Genomic DNA, 24,849 nt, shown 5'->3' with positions numbered 1-24,849 from the left:
AAGATTGCTGCGTTCATTTTTCGTTCTTCGGACTCTTAATATGCTGAGGTTCTGTTCCTTGTTATTATCTCCAGAAGTTAAGAGGGTGTGAAGAAAACAAACGGTGACATCAAATCCAATGACAAATTTACCGCCAGAAACTGTCAAAAGGATAGTAGAAAATAGCTTTGGATTTAGCCACTAAGAAATGATTGTGCTTTTCATCGAAAAAATAAAACAAAGCAAAGAAACTAACAGTGTTTCCATTCGGTTATTCCTAGTCGATTCCCAGTTTTGTGTAACTTTTTCTTTTGCAATCAAAGCTTTGTGTAACTGTTTCAGGTAAAGTATCTCTTTGCAGTAGACCAGCATAAACAGTAAATCAGGTCTAAATCCTGCGGTGAGGTATTTCTATGCTATTATGTAATAATCTGTGGAATTCGCAATTTGTCTAGCAGTATGTTTTTTCTCAATCCTGCACAAACTAGACCGTTTCCCCTTGTTCTTGTCTTTTTAGTTGACCTGGTTGGTCTTGGCCTTATTGTTGATAGCAGTGTCTAATCTTAGTGTGTCAGAAATCTGCTTGCAGATCACACATGGCAAAATATTTTAGTCTCATTTTGTAACTACAAGATTAATAGTATGGGTGTACTTTTATCAGATATTCAGTTATACTATGAGGTATACAAAACTAATCCCTAAAACGGAACCAAATGTATTAACTTAACTATACCACTCCTCTACTTGCTTTAGGGCCATCCGATGCATAGATCGCGTGATTCGAATATATAGTTAGCTATTTCCAACCAAAAATTCGAATCACTTGTCATTTATCAATTTTCGGACCCGCTCCTCCGGCCCTGCAGGCTCGCACGCTCGGCCTCCTGGGCGCGCCGGCCCTGCCGTGATTGTCGCGGCATCCTCAAGCCGGCTCCCGGGGCAGTACGCCCAGGTCACCTAGCCACCGGCCCCTGCTGCTGAGGTCCCTGTCCAGGAGGCCCCGCGCCCACGCAGCCTCGCCCGAGTCATCCCGTACCTCTGCTTCCCCTGGCTACCTACCTCGCTAGTTTCCTGCCTGAGGTGGCCCCTGCTTCCCCGACGGTTGTGTCTGTGGTGGCGGCCGTGGAGGTGACCACTCTGGTGGCCTTCCATCCCCACCCACCATGGACTGCGGCCTACTCCAGGCAGATCAGGTCTGCCTCGACACCGGTGACCGCCTCTCGTCGCAGCGCTCGACTTACATGGCGAGACCGGTGGACAGTTCGGCACCGTCCATCCCCGAGCGGGCGGAGATCCAAGAGGCCGTCCAGAACCTCGAGACAGGTACCCCAGACATCACTGCAAGTTCATCAAATTGCTCATTTTCTGCTCTCGAGTCAGCTCCGCTAGGCCATTAGCTGAGACTCGGGCTCGCCTTCTTAGCGCCTCCAACACAGAGACATCCAACCCCCTGATAAACCTCGTAGTCGGGTTGACCTCGACGGAGGTGGTGGAGATCCGTGGCCGAACCCGCTCCGGCACTACTGCCTTGCGCGCGCAAAGTGTCTCCCTCATCCTGGGGTCAAGCAGTCCCCCGATGGCTCCTTGATGCAGACTTTCTTCTGGAACATTCGCGGTTTTGGCCAAGATGGCCGACGCCGCCATCTCATCGAGTACATGCGTGACGAGAGGATCGACATCGTGGCCATCCAAAAAACCATGTGTTTGGATTTTGTTCTTCTGGAACTAGAATGGTTAAGCACCGACCTATTTTCCTGACACTAGCTCCCTTCTAGTTGGACCACTGGCCATTCGGGTGGCATCCTTTTAGGCATAAAGGATGTCATCTTCGAGGTGGGCAGCATGGAGATCTTCGAGAGGGCCCCCAACTTCAAATTGGAAATTGTCATAATCTACGGCCCCGCCGACCACCGTGTTCCGAGACCTTCCTCGACGAGCTTACGAGGAAAGTTTCGGCTTCCGGGTCAACTTCAACTTGATTCGCTCGGTTGAGGATAAGAGCAATCATTTAGTCAACTACCCACGGATGCAGTTGTTGCAACGACTACATTGCTGATCTCGGTCTCCGAGAATTAGATAGGGTTGGTGCCAGGTTCACCTGGACCAACCGCCAAGCTGACCCGACGCGGTCCGTCATCGATCGCGTTTTCTTGTCTCCGGAGTGGGAGCTTTGGTGCCTCCTAGCCTCCCTACGGGCCATCACCTGAATCGGTTTTGACCACGTTCCGCTTCTCCTATCTTTGGAGAGTGAGTGGCCACCTCCACCACCCCTCCCGGTTCCGCTTCGAGACCTTCTGGCTTAACCAACAAGGGTTCGTCGAGGCCGTCCGCGATTGGTGGATTGCGGCCCATGTAACCCCTCACCGGCCCCTTTCTGCTGTGAAGGGTTGGGGGTGACAACCTCAGCCGGAATTTGAGGGAAATGTAAGAAAGCTCTTCTCGCATCCATCCAGACATTAGACCTCCGGGCAAACTCCTCGGGCTTGTCCTCCGACAAATGGTTGTTCCGGTATGACCTTGAGGACCAGCTTACGGTCATTTACACTGATGAGGAGGCATGCTGGAGCCAACGAGGTACCCAGAGATGTGTCCTCAAGGGCGATGCTAATACGGCATACCTCCAAGCCATTGCCAATGGCCGGAGAAGTCGTAACATCATCCCTCTCCTATGGGACAGTGATAACCTCCTCCAACGTCCGGCGGAGATTCGCACTCACGTCGATGGCTTTTATAAAGCCCTCTTCTCCTCCCCTAGGGGGGGGGGGTCTGGCCCCAGACGTTTTGGCCGAGCATCAGCGTGTCTCGGCAACCGAGAATGATGCCCTCACAACACCTTTTTCCGACGCGGAGGTTCTGATGGCCATTAAGGGCATGAATCCGGCATCCGCCCTGGGACCCGATGGCCTACCTATAAAGTTCTTCCAAACATTCTGGAACATCATCAAGCATGAAGTGATGGCGCTCTTCGAGGAGTTCTACGTGGGCTCCATAGACCTGTCCCGACTTAACTACGGGATCATCACTCTCATCCCCAAGGCGCCAGGGGTCTCGGGCATCCGCCAGTTTCGCCCGATCACGGTGATCATTGTGATCTTCCACATTCTGGCGAAGGGGTACGCCAATAGGGTGACCTCACTTGCTGAGCACATCACCCATCCAAATCAGTCAGCCTTCATCCAAGGCCGATATATCCTAGATGGGGTCTTGGTCTTCCATGAAGTCCTTCATGAGGTCCACGCCAGACATTAGAAAGCAATCTTCTTGAAGATTGATTTTCATATAAAGCCTATGACACGGTGCACTGGCCCTTCCTTCGGGAAGTTTTACTCCGTAAGGGCTTCGATGATCGTTGGGTCACCCGTGTCATGCAGATGGTCTCCTGCGGGCGGACCACGATCAACATTAACGAGATCGGCCCCTTCTTCCCCACCCTATGTGGGGTTAGACAAGACAACCCCTTCTTCCCCTTTCTGTTCAATATGGTGGTCGATGCTCTCGCTACCATTCTAGACAAGGCCAAAACCGTGGGTCACATCCGCGGTGTGGTTCCGCACCTTGTGGGAGGGGTGGGGTCTCCCTCCTGCAATACACCAATGACACCATTATCATGGTGGAAGGCTCCGCGGCCGACATCACAAATTTGAAATTCCTCCTCCTTTGCTTTCAAAAGATGTCGGGTCTCATGATCAACTTCGACAAGAGCGAGGTGATGGTTATGGGCTACTCACCTGCCGAGCGTCAGAGCATTGTCGACCAACTTAATTGTCAGTTGGGTTCCTTCCCTACGTCCTACCTGGGGATACCCATTAGTGACTCTCGACTCTCCATGGTGGACCTACGACCGGCTATGACTAAGCTCCAACACCGTGTCGAACCTTGGCGGGGCATATGCTGTCCAAGGCAACTCGGACAGTGCTCATCAACTCCTCACTTTCTAGCCTGCTCTTGTACATCATGAGCTTCTATGGCCTCCATGAGACCCTCCATCATGAGATCGCCAAGTATGAAGCGAGATTCTTCTGGGCTGGGGAGGGCGATAAGCAAAAATACCATATGGTTTGCTGGCCCGATATTTGAAGGAAATATGCCCTAGAGGCAATAATAAAGTTGTTATTTATATTTCCTTATATCATGATAAATGTTTATTATTCATGCTAGAATTGTATTAATTGGAAACTTAGTACATGTGTGAATACATAGACAAAACAGAGTGTCCCTAGTATGCTTCTACTTGACTAGCTCGTTAATCAAAGATGGTTATGTTTTTTGACTATAGACATGTGTTGTCATTTGATGAATGGGATCTCATCATTAGAGAACGATGTGATGGACAAGACCCATCCGTTAGCTTAGCATAATGATTGTTTAGTTTTATTGCTATTGCTTTCATCATGACTTATACATGTTTCTCTGACTATGAGATTATGCAACTCCCGAATACCAGAGGAACACCTTGTGTGCTATCAAATGTCACAACGTAACTGGGTGATTATAAAGATGCTCTACAGATGTCCTACGTTGAGCGGATACTTCAGAAAGCGCGCGTATCTAGCCGGATACTGCCCCGATACTCGGATACTGCCTCGATACGGCCCGATACGTATCCCGTAAGTATCCCTTGATTTTTTTAAAAAAAAGGGCAACCTGGTGCATGTAGCTCCCGCTTGCGCAGGGTCCAGGGAAGGGTCCGACCACTTTGGGTCTATAGTACGCAGCCTTTCCCTACATTTCTGTAAGAGGCTGTTTCCAGGACTTGAACCCATGACCTCATGGTCACAAGGCAGCAGCTTTACCACTGCGCCAAGGCTCCCCTTCTATCCCTTGATTTTTTGATTTTAAAAAAAGAAAATAATGTTTGATACTTCTAGGATACTTCTGTGATACTTTTTGGATACCCGAAACCCCTCGTTTGACGTGAAATCCCCTCAATAGTAAAGGCACACCTTTTGAAGATACCTAACATAGGTGTGAGTTCATGCCAAAACATGACTGGCAATGTTCTTGTTCAATTGAAAGGTGAGCAAGAGAAAGTCAATGCACTGATTGGAACAACAAACCCAGGAAAATCCCACTACCAATTAATGAAAGTGGACCAAGTGCAAGAAAACAAAGGGAATAATCCTATTGAGGCAAGTTTTGACCTAGAAGCTCTATTTTGTTTTCAATCTTTTTCATAATTAATATATGTAATACCTATATATAAATGTATCCCCGTATCCATGTTTTCAGAAAATTGGCGTATAGGGCGTATCCCCGTATCGCGTATCCGATACATATCCAAGTATCCGTGCAACGTAGCAGATGTCTCCGAAGGTGTTTGTTGGGTTGGCATAGATCGAGATTAGGATTTGTCACTCCGTGTATCGGGGAGGTATCTCTGGGCCCTCTCGGTAATGCACATCACTATAATCCTTGCAAGCAATGTGATTAATGAGTTAGTCACGGGATGATGCATTATGGAACGAGTAAAGTGACTTGCCGGTAACGAGATTGAACTAGGTATGATGATACCGACGATCGAATCCCGGGCAAGTAACATACCGATGACAAAGGGAACAACGTATGTTGTTATGCGGTTTGACCGATAAAGATCTTCATAGAATATGTAGGAGCCAATATGAGCATCCAGGTTTCGCTATTGGTTATTGACCGGAGATGTGTCTCGGTCATGTCTACATAGTTCTTGAACCCGTAGGGTCTGCATGCTTAACGTTCGATGACGATTTGTATTATGAGTTATGTGATTTGATGACCGAAGTTTGTTCGGAGTCCCGGATGAGATCACGAACATAACTAGGAGTCTCGAAATGGTCGAGACGTAAAGATTCATATATTGAAAGGTTGCATTCGGACATCGGAATGGTTCCGAGTGATACGGGCATTTTTCCGGAGTACCGGGAGGTTACCGGAACCTCTCGGGAAAAGATATGGGCCTTATGGGCCATAGGAGGGAGGCTAACCAGCCCACAAGGGGCTGGTGCGCCCTCATAAGGGAGGAGGCCGAATTGGACTTGGGAAGGGGGCGCCACCCCCCTTTCCTTCTCCTACTTCCTCTCCTTCCCCTTTTTTCCCCCTCCGGTAGAAGGAAAAAATGGTGGGGCCGAATCCTACTAGGACTGAAGTCCTAGTAGGACTCCCGTCTCCCTGGCGCGCCCCTTGTTGGCCGGCCTCCTCCTCCCCTCCTTTATATACGGGGGCAAGGGGGCACCCCAAAGGCACAACAGACAATCTATTAGCCGTGTGCGGTGCCCCCTCCATAGTTACACACCTCGGTCATATTGTCGTAGTGCTTAGGCCAAGCCCTGCGCCGGTAACTTCATCATCACCGTCGCCACACCTACGTGCTGACGGAACTCTCCCTCGGCCTCAACTGGATCAAGAGTTCGAGTGACGTCATCGAGCTGAACGTGTGCTGAACGCGGAGGTGTCGTACATTCGGTGCTTGGATCGGTTGGATCGTGAAGACATTCGACTACATCAACTGCGTTACTAAACGCTTCCGCTTTCGGTCTACGAGGGTACGTAGACACACTCTCCCCGTTCGTTGCTATGCTTCTCCTAGATAGATCTTGCGTGATCGTAGGTAAATTTTTGAAATACTACGTTCCCTAACAATATTTGGAAACCCAACGACCAAGGCGGGCTCGGGATCATGTCGTCCAAACGCATGAACATCGCCCTGCTGACTTGTTGGTTGTGGCGAATTGCAAATGGGGAGGGCGGCCTTTGGCTAGACATCATCAGGAGAAAATATCCCTAAGGACAACTGCTTGCCTTCTGTCAGTGGTCTGGCGGCTCACAGTTCTTGCAGTCCATCATACAGCTGCTTTCGGTTCTCCGCATCGGGACCTCCATCTCGGTGGTGTCCGATGCATCGACCTTGTTCTGGTTCGACAAGTGGGGTGGGGATCGCCCCTTCACCACATGATTCCTGGACTTGTTCTCCATCGCGGTGGAACCTAGGATCTCCATCGAGGTGGCCCTTATTGACTTAGGGCGCCTCGCGTTCCGGCGGCCAGTTGGGCCTCTGGAGCATGCCGCCTGGCATGAGATCCTTGAGTGCATCACCCTCCAGTCGCCTGACGTGGATCAGTCGAGCGATCTCATCTCCTGGCATCTGGAGTCTTCGGGCCGATTCTCTGCCAAATCGCTATACCAGGCCATTGCGACTACTCTGGGCCCTGAGCCACCGGTCGATATCTAGGCTATTAGACTTCCGTTGAAGATTAGGATCTTCCCGTGGTAATGGATTTGAGGCCGGGTAACTTCAGAGATGGAGGTCCTCAAGAGGAATGGCCCTGGTGATCGGCTTTGCCCCCTGTGTGGGACGGCGGAGGACTCGAATCACATCTTCTTCACTTGTGTATCCGCGCAATTCCTTAGGAGTTGCTTCCAGGAGGTGGTCGGTGGACGTTGGTGCAACAACAACTTCCCCGACATCTTTGCGGAAATCCAGGCTCTGTTGAATCTTGTGGCTCTGATGGTTTGCTTTATATATATAAAGCGAGATGAAAGCCTTTTTCAGTAATGCATTAATATAGGTTATAACTGCACAATGAACCTTGTGCACACTCTCCTGAACCTCAGTCGGTTGTGTTACCATGGGGTACACTAGTACGCGAGGAATGCAAACTAGTTTCTTTCATTGCTGGGGCAGATAGTAATGGGAACACATAAAGGTTCCATTATTCTGTCATCCTGGTCTTCCTCGAATGAATAAATGCTTGGGAACACAATGAATAAACTTGGTTATTCATGGACATTTAGCTTTCACTGGCTTCTAATGTTGATGGCAGGCCGACACTGAAGCAAAATCATTTAGAGCATAGGCCTTCCACTATGTGTCCGGTGCCATACTTCTGAAAAGTATGCCATGTACGCATCGATGCCAAATATAAAAAACTTTTGGCACTGCTCTCACAACGTTAGAGAGTTTGGTACCGCTGTGCACACAGTCCCACATATATATAAACAAATCAATAAACCCAACTACACCAGCCTCTCCCTCTCCCATAAAAGTGCTTTTTTTTATTGCGTGAGTGAATTTGGCACCGAAGCAAGTAAGTGCTCCGATGCCCTGAATTTTTTTGAGGGCACCAGCTGAGCATCATCGATGCCAAATGCATCAAAAGTGAATTTGGCACCTGTTTTGACCTACATAGTGGAGGGCCTAAGCAGATGCCCTGTCCAACCTGGCATTCTGCACCTCCCAAAATCAGGTCCTCATCCCAATCATTCCACTGAGTTTGGGCCACAGATGGCCCATGCCGATTAGTTTTGGCAAGCTGAGACGCAGTGTTATTTGTGCAATCTCCTGGCACTTCACCAAGCAGTTGATGCGCTGTGTTACAGAGAAATTCATCAGACACTGACAAGGGCTCTTCCTCACAGGCCCTGTTGATGGAATTTCATCACAGAAACCAGGGAGGTCCTGGTAGTCCCGCCAAAGATCTACTCCTTCCTTTCTTGCAAAAAAGAAAGGAAGGTTTATTCCTGCCATGTCTCTCCATTCTTGAACAAGTATCTTCCAAACCCCCCTCCCCCCATTGAAATTTTATTTGTAAAAGCAGAGAAAGTGCAGTATGTAGAAATATTGCATACCCAAAATAACCTCATACCTGAACATCATGTACACACAAGAACAGGAGAACTCAACTCAAGAGTCCAATGGAGGTATCAGTGTTCCAGTGCTGATAAAATGCTAGTGACACTGCGCTGCAGTAATCCACTTAATTTCGTCATTTTCAAAGAGATTATTTAGCTAAAATTACATCCTCACTTGGGAACATTACTCCTATTATCTCTCTTACAGTATTGTTCCAAGGATTGAGTATCTATGCAGACTGTTTTGCCCCTCTCCACGAGATGCTTATTCTTTTGTCATTGCAAATTTGGATATTGTCAGTTAGCATTCTCTACCACTAATAAATATTGGCATATTGCATTTCTGGGTTACCATATGATCTGCATATTCGTGCAGGCAAACAATTTTCACTTCAGAAGGTAATTCCACAAATTGTTAACTAAGAAAGAACTACTTCACATCTCACAATTGTCATTTATATCATCTTTTGCTCACATTCAAAGAATGCATCAAATAATACTACATGATGGCCTTGAGCAACAATAAAACACAAATTACAACTTTGGAGGTTGTGTCTATCTCATGATAGACTGAACAAATGTCACAACTGAGACTACTCTTACACAGGCAGAGGACTTTTTCCTGGTTCCCCGTCAGATGGTTGATTGCTTGAATCAGTTGCAACAGAAACACCTTTTCAGACATCGCACCCACCTTTTCCCCTTCTGCTTCACTAACCTTGCCACTTCGTCAAATGACAACAAGACATGAATGACGATGTAGATTATCACGGCAATGACAAGTGCAAAAATGTACGCAGATGTCTTCAACTTCCTGCAGCTGCCTGCGGCATATGCCCCAAGTAAACCAAGCAAGTCCAAGACCATTGCTGTTTTCATGGCAAAGAGAGATCTCTTGTGCTTGCTTATTGTGTTGTTCAGCAGGAGGATGACCATGACCATTGAGGCCATGAATGCTGTGGCGTTGCAATAGAAGAATACCTTGTACCGTGTTAGGTTGGTATCATGGAGGATAGGGTCACCTGCAAAATGGCCATCCTGGTCATCAGGCCAAACTCCTCCTGGCGGAAGCAGACCGGCTTGGTATGTGACAGTGACTGTAAGAGTTCCAATCAGCATCAAATCTTTGCGCCATTTGTGCTCTGTTCTCTTACTATCAGTATCATCTATACTTCTCGTGTGATTCATTGATGAATGTTGGTTCTTAGAAGGCCGCAGCAACTCTTTCCACTTATCTTTTGGTGTCAGAACCAGGACTTGAATTATGACATAGACAAACACTGCAAGAACAACAAGAATGACATAGCCAGATGTTGGCACTTCTCTGCAGCTTCCCGTAGCAAAAGCACCCATGAGGCTGATCAGATCAACCAATACGCATGCACATAGCGCATGGCACCTCAGACCTTTGTTGCATAGCCTCTTGTTAACAAGCAACAGAATTACTGCCAGGGATGCCATGAAAGCAGTAGCATTGAAGTAGAAGAACACCCTATAGCGGTTTCGGAACTCGTCACGAAACACTGGATAACCTGCTCGGTGGCCGTTAGTCCAAAAGCCACCTGGTGGGCTTATACCAGTTTGGTATGTGATAGAAGCTGCTAGAATTGCGAGCAACATCAGAAACTTGCGCCTCTTCTGCAAATCTTTTTTTTCTTCAGGAGTAGGTTCAGAAGAACTAGGATTTTGGGAGGTTAAATCTTTTTTTTCTTCAAGAGTAGGTTCAGAAGAACTAGGATTTGGGGGGGTTTCTGGCATGGAAACCCCAGTATTCCCTACTGTGCTCCCGGTATTCCCTGCTGTGCTCTCAGTACTCCCTGCTGTGCTCCCAGTATTCCCTAGTGCCCTCTCATATAGAATATGAAGTACAACATAGGCGAAAACTAGGAGGACTAGGACGAACACATAAATGGATGTTGAGAACTTCCTGCTGCTTCCAGCGACGTAGGCTCCCATAAGACCAAAGAGCACCAGTGTCATTGCTGTTTGCAGTACATAACGCTTCATGGCATGAATGGTAATCAACTGGCTCTGGAGTAGGATGATGATGGCCAAAGAGGCTACAAATGCTGTGGCATTGCAATAGAAGAATGCCTTGTAGCGCTTGGGACTGATGGTCTCCAAAATTGGATCACCAGCAATATGCCCATCACTGTTATCTGTCCAAAAGCCTCCTGGTGGATTCAGCCCAGCTTGGAATGTGACTGTGGCAGCAAGGATGCCAAGTAATAGAAGGTATGTGCGCAACTTCTGGAAATCCTTACCATCAGTGCCTGGAGTGCTGTTGTCTGACTGATCTTGTACTGGTATGGGAGATTTTAACAAGTCAGTGATGAAATCCCTCAGCTTCCGAACCATTTCTTTATTTCTCTCTTTCACACGTGTGATGGTGTTTGCAATACATGCCAACTTAGACAGAGCAGGTTCAATACACTGGATGATGAGGTAGAGCAAGACTGTGCCAACAAGTGCAAAGACATAGATAGATGTATGTACCTCCCTGCAACTTCCAGCAGCATATGCCCCCATAAGCCCAAATAGACTGACTACCACACACAACCGCAGAGCATTTGACTTGACAACATGATCCACTGCTGTTTGACTGAGGACCATGATGATGATGACAAGTGATCCAGCAAAAGCAGTGGCATTGCAATAGAAGAAGGCCTTGAATCGGCGTGGATAGTGGTCTCGCAGCACCGGATCACCAGGAATGTGGTTCTTGTTGTCATCAGACCAGAAGCCACCTGGAGGGGTTAGCCCTGCCACATATGTCACTGTTGCTACCAATGTGGCAAGAACCAGCAAGGAGCTGCGATTTCTTTCAAGATCTTCCTCTCTGTCTGCAGCCTCTTTCTCCTTTTTCTTCTTCTCTTCTTCTGCAAGAACCTGCACGGAGCTGCCATTTCTTTCAGGTTCTTCCATCTGGATTGAAGTCACTCCCTCATCGGCTACCCTCTCTGCATTTGAAGCCTTTTGCTCATCTGGTTTTGATGACGTGAAAATGTCCCCCGGAGTTCCCTTCCAACGTTTACTAACACCGGATAGAAATTTTCGCAGCCGCTCAGGTGCCAGGTGCTTGAAGAACACCTCATGGAGTGTGACATAGGCGGAGATGCCAAGGAGTAACACCCAGATGTAAGCAGAGGTCCTCACCTCCCTGCAGCTCCCAGCGGCGAAGGCCCCCATGAGCCCCAGTAAGCCAAGAATCATGGCGAACTGGAGCGCGCGGAGCCAGGCGGCCTTGTGGGTCAGCTCCCTCAGCAGGAGCAGTATGAGCACCAGGAGCGAGGCCCCGAACGCCATGGTGTTGTAGTAGAAGAAGGCAAGGTACCGCCTGGGGTAGCTGGACTTCATCACGATGTCGCTGGCGACGTGGCCGTGCTCGTCGTTGTGCTGCCAGAAGCCGCCCGGCGGGGCCAGCCCCGCCTGGAACGTGATGGCCGCCACGAGGATGGCCATCAGCACCAGGTACTTCCTCAGCTTCCATAGGAGCTCGGCCTCCTCGTTGGCGCCCTCTTGTTGCAGCTGCTGCGGCTCGGCCTCGTCGGCACCGTCTTGCTGCAGCTGCTGCGGCTCGTCGAGAGTGTTGCCGGCAGCTACAGGGGCATGGGCATTGCCATTCTGCTCTCCGGGATCCTCCATGGCTCTGAGATTCCTTGAAAATCTCTAGCTCCTCTCTAAAGATTGTAGCGTATGTGGGTTTGCAAGACTGAGGTGAACTACCCGGCGCTGGTCTTGGTCTCTAAGAGTTCCACAGTGTCACTGCACAGGGGGTGGGGGGGAGTGGACAAGATAAAGAACTAAACTTCAAAGCCACATCGCAGTCCCAGCCCACCAATAATATCCCATGGACAAATACGTGGACCGTTCAAATAGCTGAATCTTCGCCGTTGTGGCCATAAAAAGCGCAGCAGTCCTTTTCTGCAGTCTACTCCTAGTGAGTTCTAGCTTCATGCAGCTATTGACTACACTCCTACCTATAATTTGGAGCAGCACAAACTTACTTATGTGGGCAAAATGTGTGCTGGGTTCAGATAATCTCATATTACAGCATATTTACAACATCCATGCATGCCTACCGAATAGCAATAGGATACCTTGTATTATTCGCAATCCATGATACAACTTGCACAAACATTCAAGAAAGCATGTCGACATCCTTCATGCCTTTCCATCTGAATACTGGAGTATATTATACTGTATGATACTCCGTGACTGTGACTGTGCCTATGCCTGTGAGTATCCAGCGAGAATCGTGCTAGATTTACTTTATTTATTAAGTGCAAGCTAATATATAATGCCATTCAAGTACCAGGTTGCCACAGGGACAGAGGTCGGCATGTTTCTAAGTCCGGCCAGGACGACAAGACAACAAGCTGCGACCAGATGTATGCATCCTCGGACCGAAGACTGGGCTGCCAATGCCCAAGTCTGCGTGCCTGTCCCCTGGGTCCTATCACCAACCCCTTAAGACTATGCAAATCCATTTCCCAATAGTTTCACACGGCAAGCAGAGGAGGGAGTGACCTTTTTCTGAACTTTTGCACATTGATAACTGAAATACCCACGTTCGTTGCCTCGAAAAAAGTGTAGAAAATACCCATGCCCAAGCAGCCCCATCATACAGCGCGAGTGCAATGAAACGCAAGAGGATAAGAGCAAGGAGCGTGCACATGCATACCTGCTACAGTAGCAGGCGCCTCGGGCACTGCAGCAGCGGGCCGGGCCGGGCCGGGCGGCAGGCGTGCACCGGGTCCATTGGGATTTTCTTGCACGCGCTACCCTCGAGCACCTGCCGGGCTATGCAGCCGGCGCATTTCGTCGAGCACCTGCCGCGCGCTCCTCGCAAGCTGCACCCAGCCACTCCGTCGCAAGCTGGCCGCCTCCTGCATCGAGGCGTCCCGGCGGCAGCGTCGCCGGTTGGAAACATGCTGTGGTTGCGCTGGTGTCGGGCAGCGCGATCAGCTGGACCATCAGCGAGAGAACTCCCGGAGCCGTCTTGTGTCACTGAGGTCGATGTCACCGATGACGTTCATCGAGTGATGCGAGACCCTGCAGTCAGCCAGACAACGCGTGATGCAAGAAGAGGGGCTGTGTGGGGCTTGCTGGACAGTGGGGACCACCTGTAAAGGCAACTCCAAGCATCAAATCGAAGACGGACACATCAAACGTCCACGGACACGTCCGTGCAAAGGATTGGCGCGGCTATCCAACCCGGTGCATCAAACGCCATTTCAAATTAATCTTTCACAAGAATGGATGAAATTAATATTTATTAAATTTTGATATATTTATAACCAAAAGGACAAAACTTAACGAAGTTCAAGCACTGAACGAAATTTGAACCAAAATTAAACTAAGCGAGGTACCAGACAGTGACCTCGCGGGATGGGCTCCGAGGCCATCAACACCTCCATCACCGGCCAATCCATCATCATCGTCCTTCTAGTGGCGAAAAACCTCTCAGGAGTCGCGGCAGCCCTGATCGATCGTGACGCAACCGCTCCGTCTCGCGCAGACAATCGACCGCGTCCAACGGGCGGTGACGGTCGGGCGCGGACTTCGACCCGCACGCTCCAGCCCTTACCCTTGTTGGCAAGGGCACGAGCGACTCGCTCGAACTTGACCAGTCTGATCTTGTAGAGTTGGTCGTTGATGAGGACCAACATTCCCTTAAACGTTTTTTCCTTGGCGCTTCTATATGTGCAAACTCTTGTTCTTGCTCATGGCGGAGGGAGTGGAGGCACATGTGTCGGAGTGTGTTCTCCGGACACCAGGGATCAAGGATATTTGTGAGTTCTACCAGGGGCTAAACGCCTAGTCAATCCGCTATCAAAGGCACATGAGAAAGTAAGGACACAGGGGATTTTGTAAGGCCCAGTTCGCCATGTTAGTGTAAAAACCTACGTCGTGTTGGTATTGATATAATCTAAGGAATACAAGTGCTCCGGTGTTACAAAGGCGGTGGTCTGGGTGAGACCAATATTGGTCCCGGTACTAGGTAGAGTGCCCGAACACTCCTATCTCTACTCTTCTTCTTAGCTACTAGTCTTCTGCTCAATGGTGGTTGCTGGTAGTGTTGCGGGTGCTAACCTGCTTCTCCCTCTTTCGACCTTGGCCCTCCCCTTATAGGCCTGGGGTACCACATTTGGTTGGTAAAAATATGTGTGTTGTTATACAAATAATGGTCGGTTGAGGCATTCCACTTGCCTCTATCACCTAGCAGTAGATGACCTGACACTGATGACCTGACAGTGGAGCATGTGTCGTGGTTTTGTCACGGCAAATGTCTTCATAGGAGAACTAAGTTGTGAGGACATTGCTGCTAGGTGTAAGTTTGGACGGGGTTGATCGGAACCGAAAGACACGAGTTTATCCAGGTTCGGCCCCTCACGGCGGAGGTAAAAGTCTACTCGTGCTTGATTGCTATTGATGATGATAATCTCAATTATAAGGGTGCTAGTATCTTGCTACCTAGTTTTCGAGAGATTCTAACTTGTCTGTCCCTTTGGACGTCCCAGAAACCCCCTTTATATAATAGGTCGGGTCCCTAGCTTACAGTGGATTCCGGGTTGTACCCATAATCAGAGTCCTATTCTAAATCTTGTAGATCTTCTTTGTCTTCCAAGTTCAGAGAACTCCTTCTGGCTTGGGATTTGTCATAAGCCGGCTACCCTAGGTCGGGTTTTCCTTACAAGCCCATGGACCAGTCGGCATCTCTTACAATGCTACCCAGTGTGGGCCTTCTGGATCTTGGCGGGTTTCAACACAGGCCAGGTTACACTTCCAATCCTTCGCCGGGTTTCCTTTGGCTGGGTCTCACCTGTGGGGAATACCCCCAACATTAGCCCTCGAGTTAGCTTGGATTTATTCCTGCTAAGCTTTCCTTGAAAATAAGAGTAAGCTAAAAGTATTAAGGACCAAAATACGGGTATCACCTGCAAGAGTCAGCTTTGTCCCATGCTTCGAGCTAAGACGTCTCTTATTCCACCTCTCGGCCATTTTTCACCGGTTATGAATACTTCTTTCATACTTATCTTTTATTTTTGCCCATTCTCTTCTGGTACTCCCAATCTAGGCCAAATCATGTCAACGCGAGAATCGAGGTGCCTTCTTAGCAAAAAGTTAGTGTGCCACCTAGGGCTTGACCGTGACGCTTGGGTATTTACCCTGTCTATAAATAGGATGGCAGGGGTCCCAGATCCATTTTTACCTCGCGCCCGCTCGAACCTTTCTTCTTCCTCTCGCCCTCGTCGTTCTTGCGTCCGCTCGAGCCCGTCGACCCTCATCGGCGCCGAAGCTCTCCTGAGATGGGGACATGGCAACCATTGTTACACACGCAAACATCAAAGGAGAAATCATGGTGAACGCTAACTTAAGTTTACCTTGTAACCTTGATGACACAACTATGCTTTCATCTCCTTGTTGTTGGTTATTTCAGGTGCAATATCAAAGGAAGCAAATAATATCTTAGCGCATGAAGAAACAAAGTCGAAGAAACAAGTGTTGTCAAAACAAGTTTCAAGTGAAGCTGATGCTCCCAGTTTTTACCTTTGGTGTTTCGTTGTGCCACACCCATTTGGAGGAGAGACGGGGACATATGGGTACATCACCAGAAGCTACATCAAATTTACTTTCCAATGCAAAAAAACTTCACATCATTTAGAGTTGTGAGTCAAAAGTTCTAGTCATTCTCGTGGAAGGCGACCAGGCTATGAAGCTAGTTATCCCGGTTGCTTGCAGCTAGTTATCCCTCCCGATTCGATCCTACGATGTGAAGATCGGGCCACCCTCGAGTGTGAACTCGTTTTACTGAGAAGCATGATGATGACGACAAAGGATCCAGAAAAGGCAGTTTTATTGAAGAACATAAACACATTGAAGCCGAGGGGGTATTGGTCTCAAAGCACCAGGTCACCAGCAATGTGGCTACCCTTGTTATCATCCTAGTAAGATCTGCCGCCTGGTGGACTTAGCCCTGCAGTATATGTCTTTGTTGCTGCCAATGTAGCTGCAACCAGAAAGAAACCGTGATTCTTCTCCAGTGCCTCCTTTTCATCTTGGATAGGAGCATCTAGCTCATGTTTTATGTTGTGCCTTCTGTTGAAAAGGTGTGCTATAGAATCCTCCCAGAACCTCTGGATGTCCCTGAATATTTCTCCAAGCCATTCAGGAGCTAGATGGCGGAAGAATACTACATGAAGTCCGACATATGTGAAGATGCCAACAACTAATACCCAGATATAAACGGATGTTCTCACCTCCCTGCGGTTCATGGCAGCATAGCCCCCCACAAGTTCGAGCAGGTCAAGCAGCAGCGCAAACTGCAGCAAACGAAGCCAAATTGCATTCCGTCTCAGCTCCTTGACCAGGAGCAGGATCAAACAATGGGTGATGTAATGAATGCTGTTGTGTTGCAGTAGAAGAACATCTTGCACCGCTTGGTGCGGCTAAGAAACATGACAACGTCACTGGCAAGGTAGCCTTGCTGGTTATCTGGCCAGAGACCACCCGGTTGTGCCCCCCGCCGGGTAGGTGATAGTGGCTGATAAAGTTGCCAGCAGGATCAAGTACTTCCTCAGGTTCCATAGAAGCTCTGCTTCATCAGCACTACTCGGTGTTTGGGATCACACTGGTGTTTTTGTTGCTGACTTGTGGTATTGTGAGGTTCATGACCATCACCAGGCTGTGGCTCGGACTCCATGACCATGAGCTCATAGAACCAATGCAGATCTCAGCTAAGAATTTGAAGCCTGAAGGTTGCCACGTTCATTTATCATTCTTCAGACTCTTAATATGCCCAGGTTCTGGTCCTTGTTATTATCTCCGGAAGTTAAGAGGGTGTGAAGAAAACAAACGGTGTCATCAAATCCAATGACAAATTTAGTGCCAGAAACAGTCAAAAGGATACTAAAAATAGCTTTGGATTTAGCCACCAAGAAATGATCATGCTTTTGTCAAAAAAATAAAACGAAACAAAGAAACTAATAGTATTTCAATTCGGTTATTCCTAGTGGATTCCCAGCTTTGTGTAACTTTTTCTTTTGCAATCAAAGCTTTGTGTAATTGTTTCAGTTAAAGTATCTCTTTGCAGTAGACCAGCATAAACAGTAAAGCAGGTCTGAATCCTTCGGTGAGGTATTTCTACGCTATTATGTAAGAGTATTTATTTTCCAACTTACCTTTCTTTTATTATCCTCTCCCTGATTATAAGCTTCTTTTTTCCCTTCGATTAAATCATCTTCAGAAAACTGATTCTGACATTCACAATTTGTCCAGTAGTATTTTTTCTCAATCCTGCACAAAGTAGACTGTTTCCCCTTGTTCTTGTCTTTTTAGTTGGCCTGGTTGATCTTGGACTTACTGTTGATAGCAGTGTCTAATCTTAGTGTGTCAAAAAATCTGCTTGCAGATCACACATGGCAAAATATTTTAGTCTCACACTGTCCAAAAAAAAGTCTCATTTTCCAACTACAAGATTAATAGTATGGGTGTTCATTTATTAGATATTCAGATTATACATTATGAGGTATACCAAACTAACCCCTAAAACGGAACCAAATGTATCAACTTCACTGTACCATTCCTCTACTTGCTTTAGGGCCATCCGGTGCATAGATCACGTGATTCAAACATATTGGCCCACCTATTTCCAACCAAACATTCGAATTACTTATCATTTATCAATTTTGGGAATAAAAGCATTAATATAGGTTATAACTGCACAATGAACCTTGTGCACACTTTCCTGATCCGTAGGCACTTGTGTTACCAGGGGGTTCTACCCTGGTACACTAGTACGCGAGGAATGCAAACTAGTTCCTTTCATTGGTGTGGTAGATAAACTGGGAATGCGAGGTTCTGTTATCTTGTTATCCTAGTCTTCCTTGAATGAATGAATTCTTGGTCCTATACTGGGCTGTTATTCATGGATATTTTGCTTTTAACTTAGATATTTAGCTTTCACTAGCTTCTAATGTTGGTGACATGCCCACACTGAAGCAAAATCATTTAGAGCATATAAGCAGATGCACTGTCCAACCTGGCATTCTGCACCATCCAAAATCAGGTCCTCATCCCAATCATTCCACTGAGTTTGGGCCACAGATGGCCCATGCCGATTAGTTTGGCAAGCTGAGACGCAGTCTTATTTGTGCAATCTCCTGGCACTTCGCCAAGCTGTTGATGCGCCGTGTTACAGAGAAATTCATCAGACACTGACAAGGGCCTCATGGGCCCGGTTGGCGGAATTTCTTCAGAGAAACCAGGAAGGGAGTTCCCTGGTAGTCCCGCCAAATACTCCTTCCTCTCTAGCAAGGAAAAAGGAAGATTTATTCTCATGTCTCTCCATCCTTGAACACCTATCTTCCAACCCCCCCTCCCCTCCTTGAAATTTTATTTATAAAATCAGAGAAAGTACAGTGCCTAGAAATAATGCATACCCAAAATATTCTCATACCTGGACATCATTTACACACAATAACAGGGCAACTCAACTCAGAATCCAATGAAGGTATCAGTGTTACTGTGCCGATAAAATACTAGTGACACCGCCCTGCAGTAAACGACCGAATTGCTTCATTTTCAAAGAGACTATTTAGCTAAAATGACATCCTCACTTTGGAACATTACACCTATTTCTCTCTTTCATTCAGCATTGTTCCAAGGATTGTGTATCGATGCAGACTGTTTTGCTCCTCTCCACATCAGAAGGTCATTCCACAAATTATCAACTAAGAAAGAAGAACTACTTCACATCTCACAGTTGTCATTTATATCATCTTTTGCTCACATTCAAAGAATGCACCAAATAATACTAAATGATGGCCTTGAGAAACAATAAAATACAAATTACAACTTTGGAGGTTGTGTCTATCTCATGATAGACTGAACAAATGTCACAACTGAGACTACTCTTACACATGCAGAGGACTTTTTCCTGGTTCCCCGTCAGATGGTTGATTGCTTGAATCAGTTGCAACTGAAGCACCTTTTCAGACATTGCACCCACTTTTCCCCCTTCTCCTTCACTAACCGCGCCACTTTGTCAAATGACAACAAGACATGAATGACGATGTAGATGATCACTGCAATGACGAGTGCAAAAATGTATGCAGATGTCTTCAACTTCCTGCAGCTGCCCGCGGCATATGCCCCAAGTAAACCAAGCAAGTCCAAGATCATTGCTGTTTTCATGGCAAAGAGAGATCTCTTGTACTTGCTTATTGTGTTGTTCAGTAGGAGGATGACCATGACCATTGAGGCCATGAATGCTGTGGCGTTGCAATAGAAGAATACCTTGTATCGTGTTAGGTTGGTATCATGGAGGATTGGGTCACTTGCAAAATGGCCATCCTTGTCATCAGGCCAAACTCCTCCAGGCGGAAGCAGACCGGCTTGGTATGTGACAGTGATTGCAAGAGTTCCGATCAGCATCAAATCTTTGCGCCATTTGTGCTCCGTTCTCTTACTATCAATATCACTTGTGCTTGTCGTGTGATTCGTTAATGAATCTTGGTGCTCGGAAGGCTTGGCTTTGAACTTGAACATCAGCCCCAGCAGCGAGCAATTCACCTTTTCTTTTGCAAATTTCAGAAGCAGGACTTGCATTATGACATAGACAAACACTGCAAGAACAACGAGAATGATATAGAAAGATGTTGACACTTTTCTGCAGCTTCCAGTAGCAAAAGCACCAATGAGGCTGATCAGATCAGCTAGTACGCATGCACGCAGCGCATAGCACTTCAGACCTTTGTCGCATAGCCTCTTGCTAACAAGCAACAGAATTACTGCCAGGGATGCCATGAAAGCAGTAGCATTGAAGTAGAAGAACACCCTATAGCGTTCTCGGAACTCATCACGAAACACCGAGTAACCTGCTCGGTGGCCGTTTTCATTATCAGTCCAAAAGCCACCTGGTGGGCTTATACCAGTTTGGTATGTGATAGAAGCTGCTAGAATTGCGAGCAATATCAGAAACTTCCGCCTCTTCCGCAAATCTTTGTCTTCTGGAGTATCAGCAGGTCTAGAAGAAGCCCCTATTATGCTCTCCCACCATATCTTGATAATGGGAGGTACATATAGAGTATGAAGTACAACATAGGCGAAAACCAGGAGGACTAGGATGAACACATAAATGGATGTTGAGAACTTCCTGCTGCTTCCAGCAACGTAGGCTCCCATAAGACCAAAGAGCACCAGTGTCATCGCTGTTTGCAGTACATGACGCCTCATGGCATGAATGGTAATCAACTGGCTCTGGAGTATGATGATGATGGCCAAAGAGGCTACAAATGCTGTGGCATTGCAATAGAAGAATATCTTGTAGCGCTTGGGACTGATGGCCTCCAAAATTGGATCACCAGCAATATGCCCATCACTGTTATCTGTCCAGAAGCCTCCTGGTGGATTCATCCCAGCTTGGAAGGTGACTGTGGCAGCAAGGATGCCAAGCAATAGAAGGTATGTGCGCAACTTCTGGAAATCATTCTTAACATCAGTGCCTGGGGTGCCGTTGTTTGATTGATCTTGCATGTCAGGTTCCAACAAGGCCTTGATGAAATCCCTCACCTTCTGAACCATTTCTTTATTTCTCTCTTTCACACGTGTGATGGTGTTTGCAATACATGCCAACTTAGACAAAGCAAGTTCAATACACTGAATGATGAGGTAGAGCAAGACTGCAGCAACAAGGGCAAAGACATAGATAGATGTATGTACCTCCCTGCAACTTCCAGCAGCATATGCCCCCATAAGCCCAAAGAGACTAACTATCACACACAACCGCAGAGCATTTGACTTAACAACATAATCCATCGCTGTTTGACTGAGGACCATGATGATGATGACAAGGGATCCAGCAAAAGCAGTGGCATTGCAGATTAAGAACGCCTTGAATCGACGTGGATAATGGTCTCGGAGCACCGGAGCACCAGCAATGTGGTTACTGTCACCATCAGACCAGAAGCCACCTGGAGGGGTTAGCCCTGCGACATATGTCACTGTTGCTACCAATGTGGCAAGAACCAGTAAGGAGCTGCGATTTCTTTCAAGATTTTCCCTTTCCTCTCTCTCCTTTGCAGCCTCTTCTGCAATTTTTCTCTTCTCTTCTTCTGCAAGATCAAGAACCAAGCTGCGACTTCTTTCAAGGTCTACTACTTCTTCCATCTGGACTGGCGCCTCTTGCACATCTGTTGCAATGTCTGTTTTTGATGGCATGAAAATGTGCCTCAGAGTTTCCTTCCAACTTTCACTAATACCGGATAATAAAACTTGCAGCTTCTTAGGTGCCAGATGCTTGAAGAATACCACATGAAGTGTGACATACGCGAATATGCCGACAAGTAACACCCAGATGTAAACAGAGGTCTTCACCTCCCTGTAGCTCCCAGCGGCGTAGGCCCCCATGAGCCCCAGCAAGCCAAGAATCATGGCGAACTGGAGCGCGCGGAGCCAGACCGCCTTGTGGGTCAGCTCCCTCAGCAGGAGCAGTATGAGCACCATGAGCGAGGCCCCGAACGCCGTGGTGTTGAAGTAGAAGAAGACAAGGTACCGCCTGGGGTAGCTGGACCTCATCACGATGTCACTGGCGACGTGGCCGTGCTCGTCGTTGTCCTGCCAGAAGCCGCCCGGCGGGGCCAGCCCCGCCTGGAACGTGATGGCCGCCACGAGGATGGCCATCAGCACCAGGTACTTCCGCAGCTTCCACAGGAGCTCCTCCTCGTCGGCGCCAGTTGGCTGCTGCTGCAGCGGCTCGTCGGAGGTGTTGCCTGCAGCTGCAGGGGCATGGGCATTGCCATTCTGCCCTCCGGAATCCTCCATGGCTCCGAGATTCCTTGAAAATCTCTAGCTCCTCTCTAAAGATTGTAGCGTATGTGGGTTTGCAAGACTGAGATGAACTAGTAAACGTCGCTGGTCTTAGTCTCTGCTGAGTAAACTTCAAAGCCACATCGCAGTCCCAGCCCACCAATAATATCCCATGGAGAAAACCGTGGACCGTTTCAAATGGCCGAAGCTTCGCCGTTGTAGCCATAAAAGCGCAGCAGTCCTTTTCTGCAGTCTACTCCTCCTGGTGAGTCCTAGCTTCATGCAGCATATTTACTACACTCCTACCAAACTTGGAGCAGCATAAACTTACGTGGGCAAAATATGTGCTTGGTTCAGATAATCAGATTACATAGCCTAAAGAAACAGCTTACATTTTAAGACGGAGATAGTACATTCCTACCTAATTTGGAGCAGCACAAACTTATGTGGGCAAAATATGCGCTGGGTTCAGCCTAATCAGATTATAGCATACTAGTATTTACTAAATCCATGTCTACCAAATTGCAATAGGATATACTCCCTTCTTGTATTAGTATAGTACTCCTGTCAAGCCATGATACTGTAGTACAACTTGCACAAACATCCAAGACAGTGTTCCAAAGCCTGTCAGACATCTCATGTATTTCCATCTGAATATAGTGCTAGTATGTTGCTTTGCAAGAGGATCAGTCATTTGTTCCCTTTAAACTCCTATCCTAGCTCTTTCCTTTTGCCCTTTCTATCTATCTTCCTCATCTTATAACTAAATGAACCTCGAGAATATACGAAAAGTTTTGCAATTCTTGGATTGTGATGCCTGAAGGTTTATCTATCACTATTTCAATTTCAGGGCTACAACAGGTGTGTGAAGTGTGTGTGAACATTGAACCTGAGACTTGGCTCTTCTAGTTTTCTTAATACTACTGCGCAGAGGTTTGTTGGGGTGCTCTGTGACTGTACCTGTGCCTGTGCTTGTGTAGTATCCAGCGAGAATCGTGCTAGATTTACTTTATTTAAGTGCCACGTGCATGGCAAGCTAATACAGTATAATGCCATTCAAGTACCAGGTTGCCACATGAACAGAGATCGGCATGTTTTTAAGTCCAGCCAGGACGACAAGACAACAAGCTGCCACCAGATAGCATCCTCTCACCGAAGACTTGCCAATGCCCAAGTCTTCGTGCCTGTCCCTCGGTCCTAACGCCAACCGCCTAAGATAATGCAATCCCATTTCCCACTAGTTTCACACAGAGGAGAGGGAGTGATCTTTTTCTGAACTTTTGCACATTGATAACTAAAGTACCCATCACAGCGCAAGTGCAATGGAAACGCAAGAAGATAAGAGCAAGCAGGTGGGCGCATGCGTACCTTTTACTGTAGTAGCGGGCGCCTCGGGTACTGCAGCAGCAGTGCAGCTGGGCCGAGCGGCAGGCGTTCACGGCCGCCGCGAGCTGGCCAGGAAGGTCACCCAATAGCCATTTTGCAGGACACTGGAGCGTTATTACCTCGAACACCTGCCGGGCGATGCTGCCGGCGCATTTCGTCGAGCACCTGTCGGGCTAAGCTGCCGGGGCATTTCGTCGAGCACCTGCCGCGCGCTCCTCGCAAGCTGCAGCGTGCGCCCACCAAGCCACTCCGTCGCAAGCCGGCCACCTCCTGCGCCGAGGCGACCCAGCGGCAGCGTCGCCGGTGGGAAACATGCTGCGGTTGCGCTGGTGTCGGTCAGCGCGATCAGCTGGGCCACCAGCGAGAGAACTCCTAGAGACGTCATGTGCGTGTCGTCGCCGATCGAGTTGAGGTGGAATACGTCATCGAGGTCGATGTCATGCCTTTGGCTCCGATGACGTTCATCGAGTGGTGCGACACCCGGCAGTCAGCCAGGCAACGTGTGATGCAAGAAGAGGGGCTCCGTGAGCCGGGCTTGCTGGACAGTGGGGATAGGTGTGCATCAAACCCAACGCCGAGTATCAAATTGGACACACCGTCCCCGAACGGTGGATAGTGGGGACGCCGATAACTGTCATATACGTGGTATATTTGACATGTATTCATATACCATGTATGGTGTGAGTAGAAGGCAGCCCACACGGACTGTGCGTGGATAGACATTAGAATTGTCCATATGTGTGGGCACGGCTACTTCGTGCCACACACTCAACAAGTACTACTCATCTTCATCTCGCGTGTGTGGCACAAAGCAAAAATGCCCACACGTCCTGGTGCAACTGCGTTAGGTACCTCGCGGGATGACAATTTAGTTGTCATCCTGATTAGCAGATGTAATTATTCGAGATGGCAAGTGTAGTTGTAAAAGCATGACAACTCTATCTGTTTTGATTAACTATAGTTGCCATGTCTAATTTCTGATAGTTGTCGCGTGTAATCAAACCGTAGTTGCCGTGTGTGATTAACTACTTGCAACATATAGTCAAACAGTAGTTGCCATGTGTGTTT

At 47.9% G+C, this 24,849-nt stretch overlaps 2 protein-coding genes and 1 pseudogene across 2 annotated transcripts; 1 reads left to right on the top strand and 2 right to left on the bottom strand.

The window, feature by feature from the left end:
- Positions 1-599: 599 nt before the first annotated feature.
- Positions 600-16,260, top strand: LOC123150311 (uncharacterized). The gene is made up of 2 exons (XM_044570168.1): positions 600-1,302; positions 16,028-16,260. The coding sequence occupies exons 1-2, from the start codon at positions 1,143-1,145 to the stop codon at positions 16,258-16,260; spliced, it is 393 nt and encodes a 130-aa protein (XP_044426103.1). The 5' UTR covers positions 600-1,142.
- Positions 9,015-12,819, bottom strand: LOC123150309 (uncharacterized; annotated as a pseudogene).
- Positions 14,958-24,331, bottom strand: LOC123150310 (uncharacterized). The gene is made up of 3 exons (XM_044570166.1): positions 15,972-24,331; positions 15,525-15,891; positions 14,958-15,409 (listed from the first exon to the last, which is right to left on the bottom strand). Exon 1 carries the CDS (start codon positions 22,408-22,410, stop codon positions 19,558-19,560), a length of 2,853 nt encoding a protein of 950 aa, XP_044426101.1. The 5' UTR covers positions 22,411-24,331; the 3' UTR covers positions 14,958-15,409; positions 15,525-15,891; positions 15,972-19,557.
- Positions 24,332-24,849: the final 518 nt, after the last annotated feature.

This window comes from Triticum aestivum, chromosome 7A (assembly GCF_018294505.1).
Source record: "Triticum aestivum cultivar Chinese Spring chromosome 7A, IWGSC CS RefSeq v2.1, whole genome shotgun sequence".
Taxonomy (NCBI): Eukaryota; Viridiplantae; Streptophyta; class Magnoliopsida; order Poales; family Poaceae; genus Triticum; species Triticum aestivum.
This window is presented reverse-complemented; position numbering and strand designations above follow the sequence as displayed.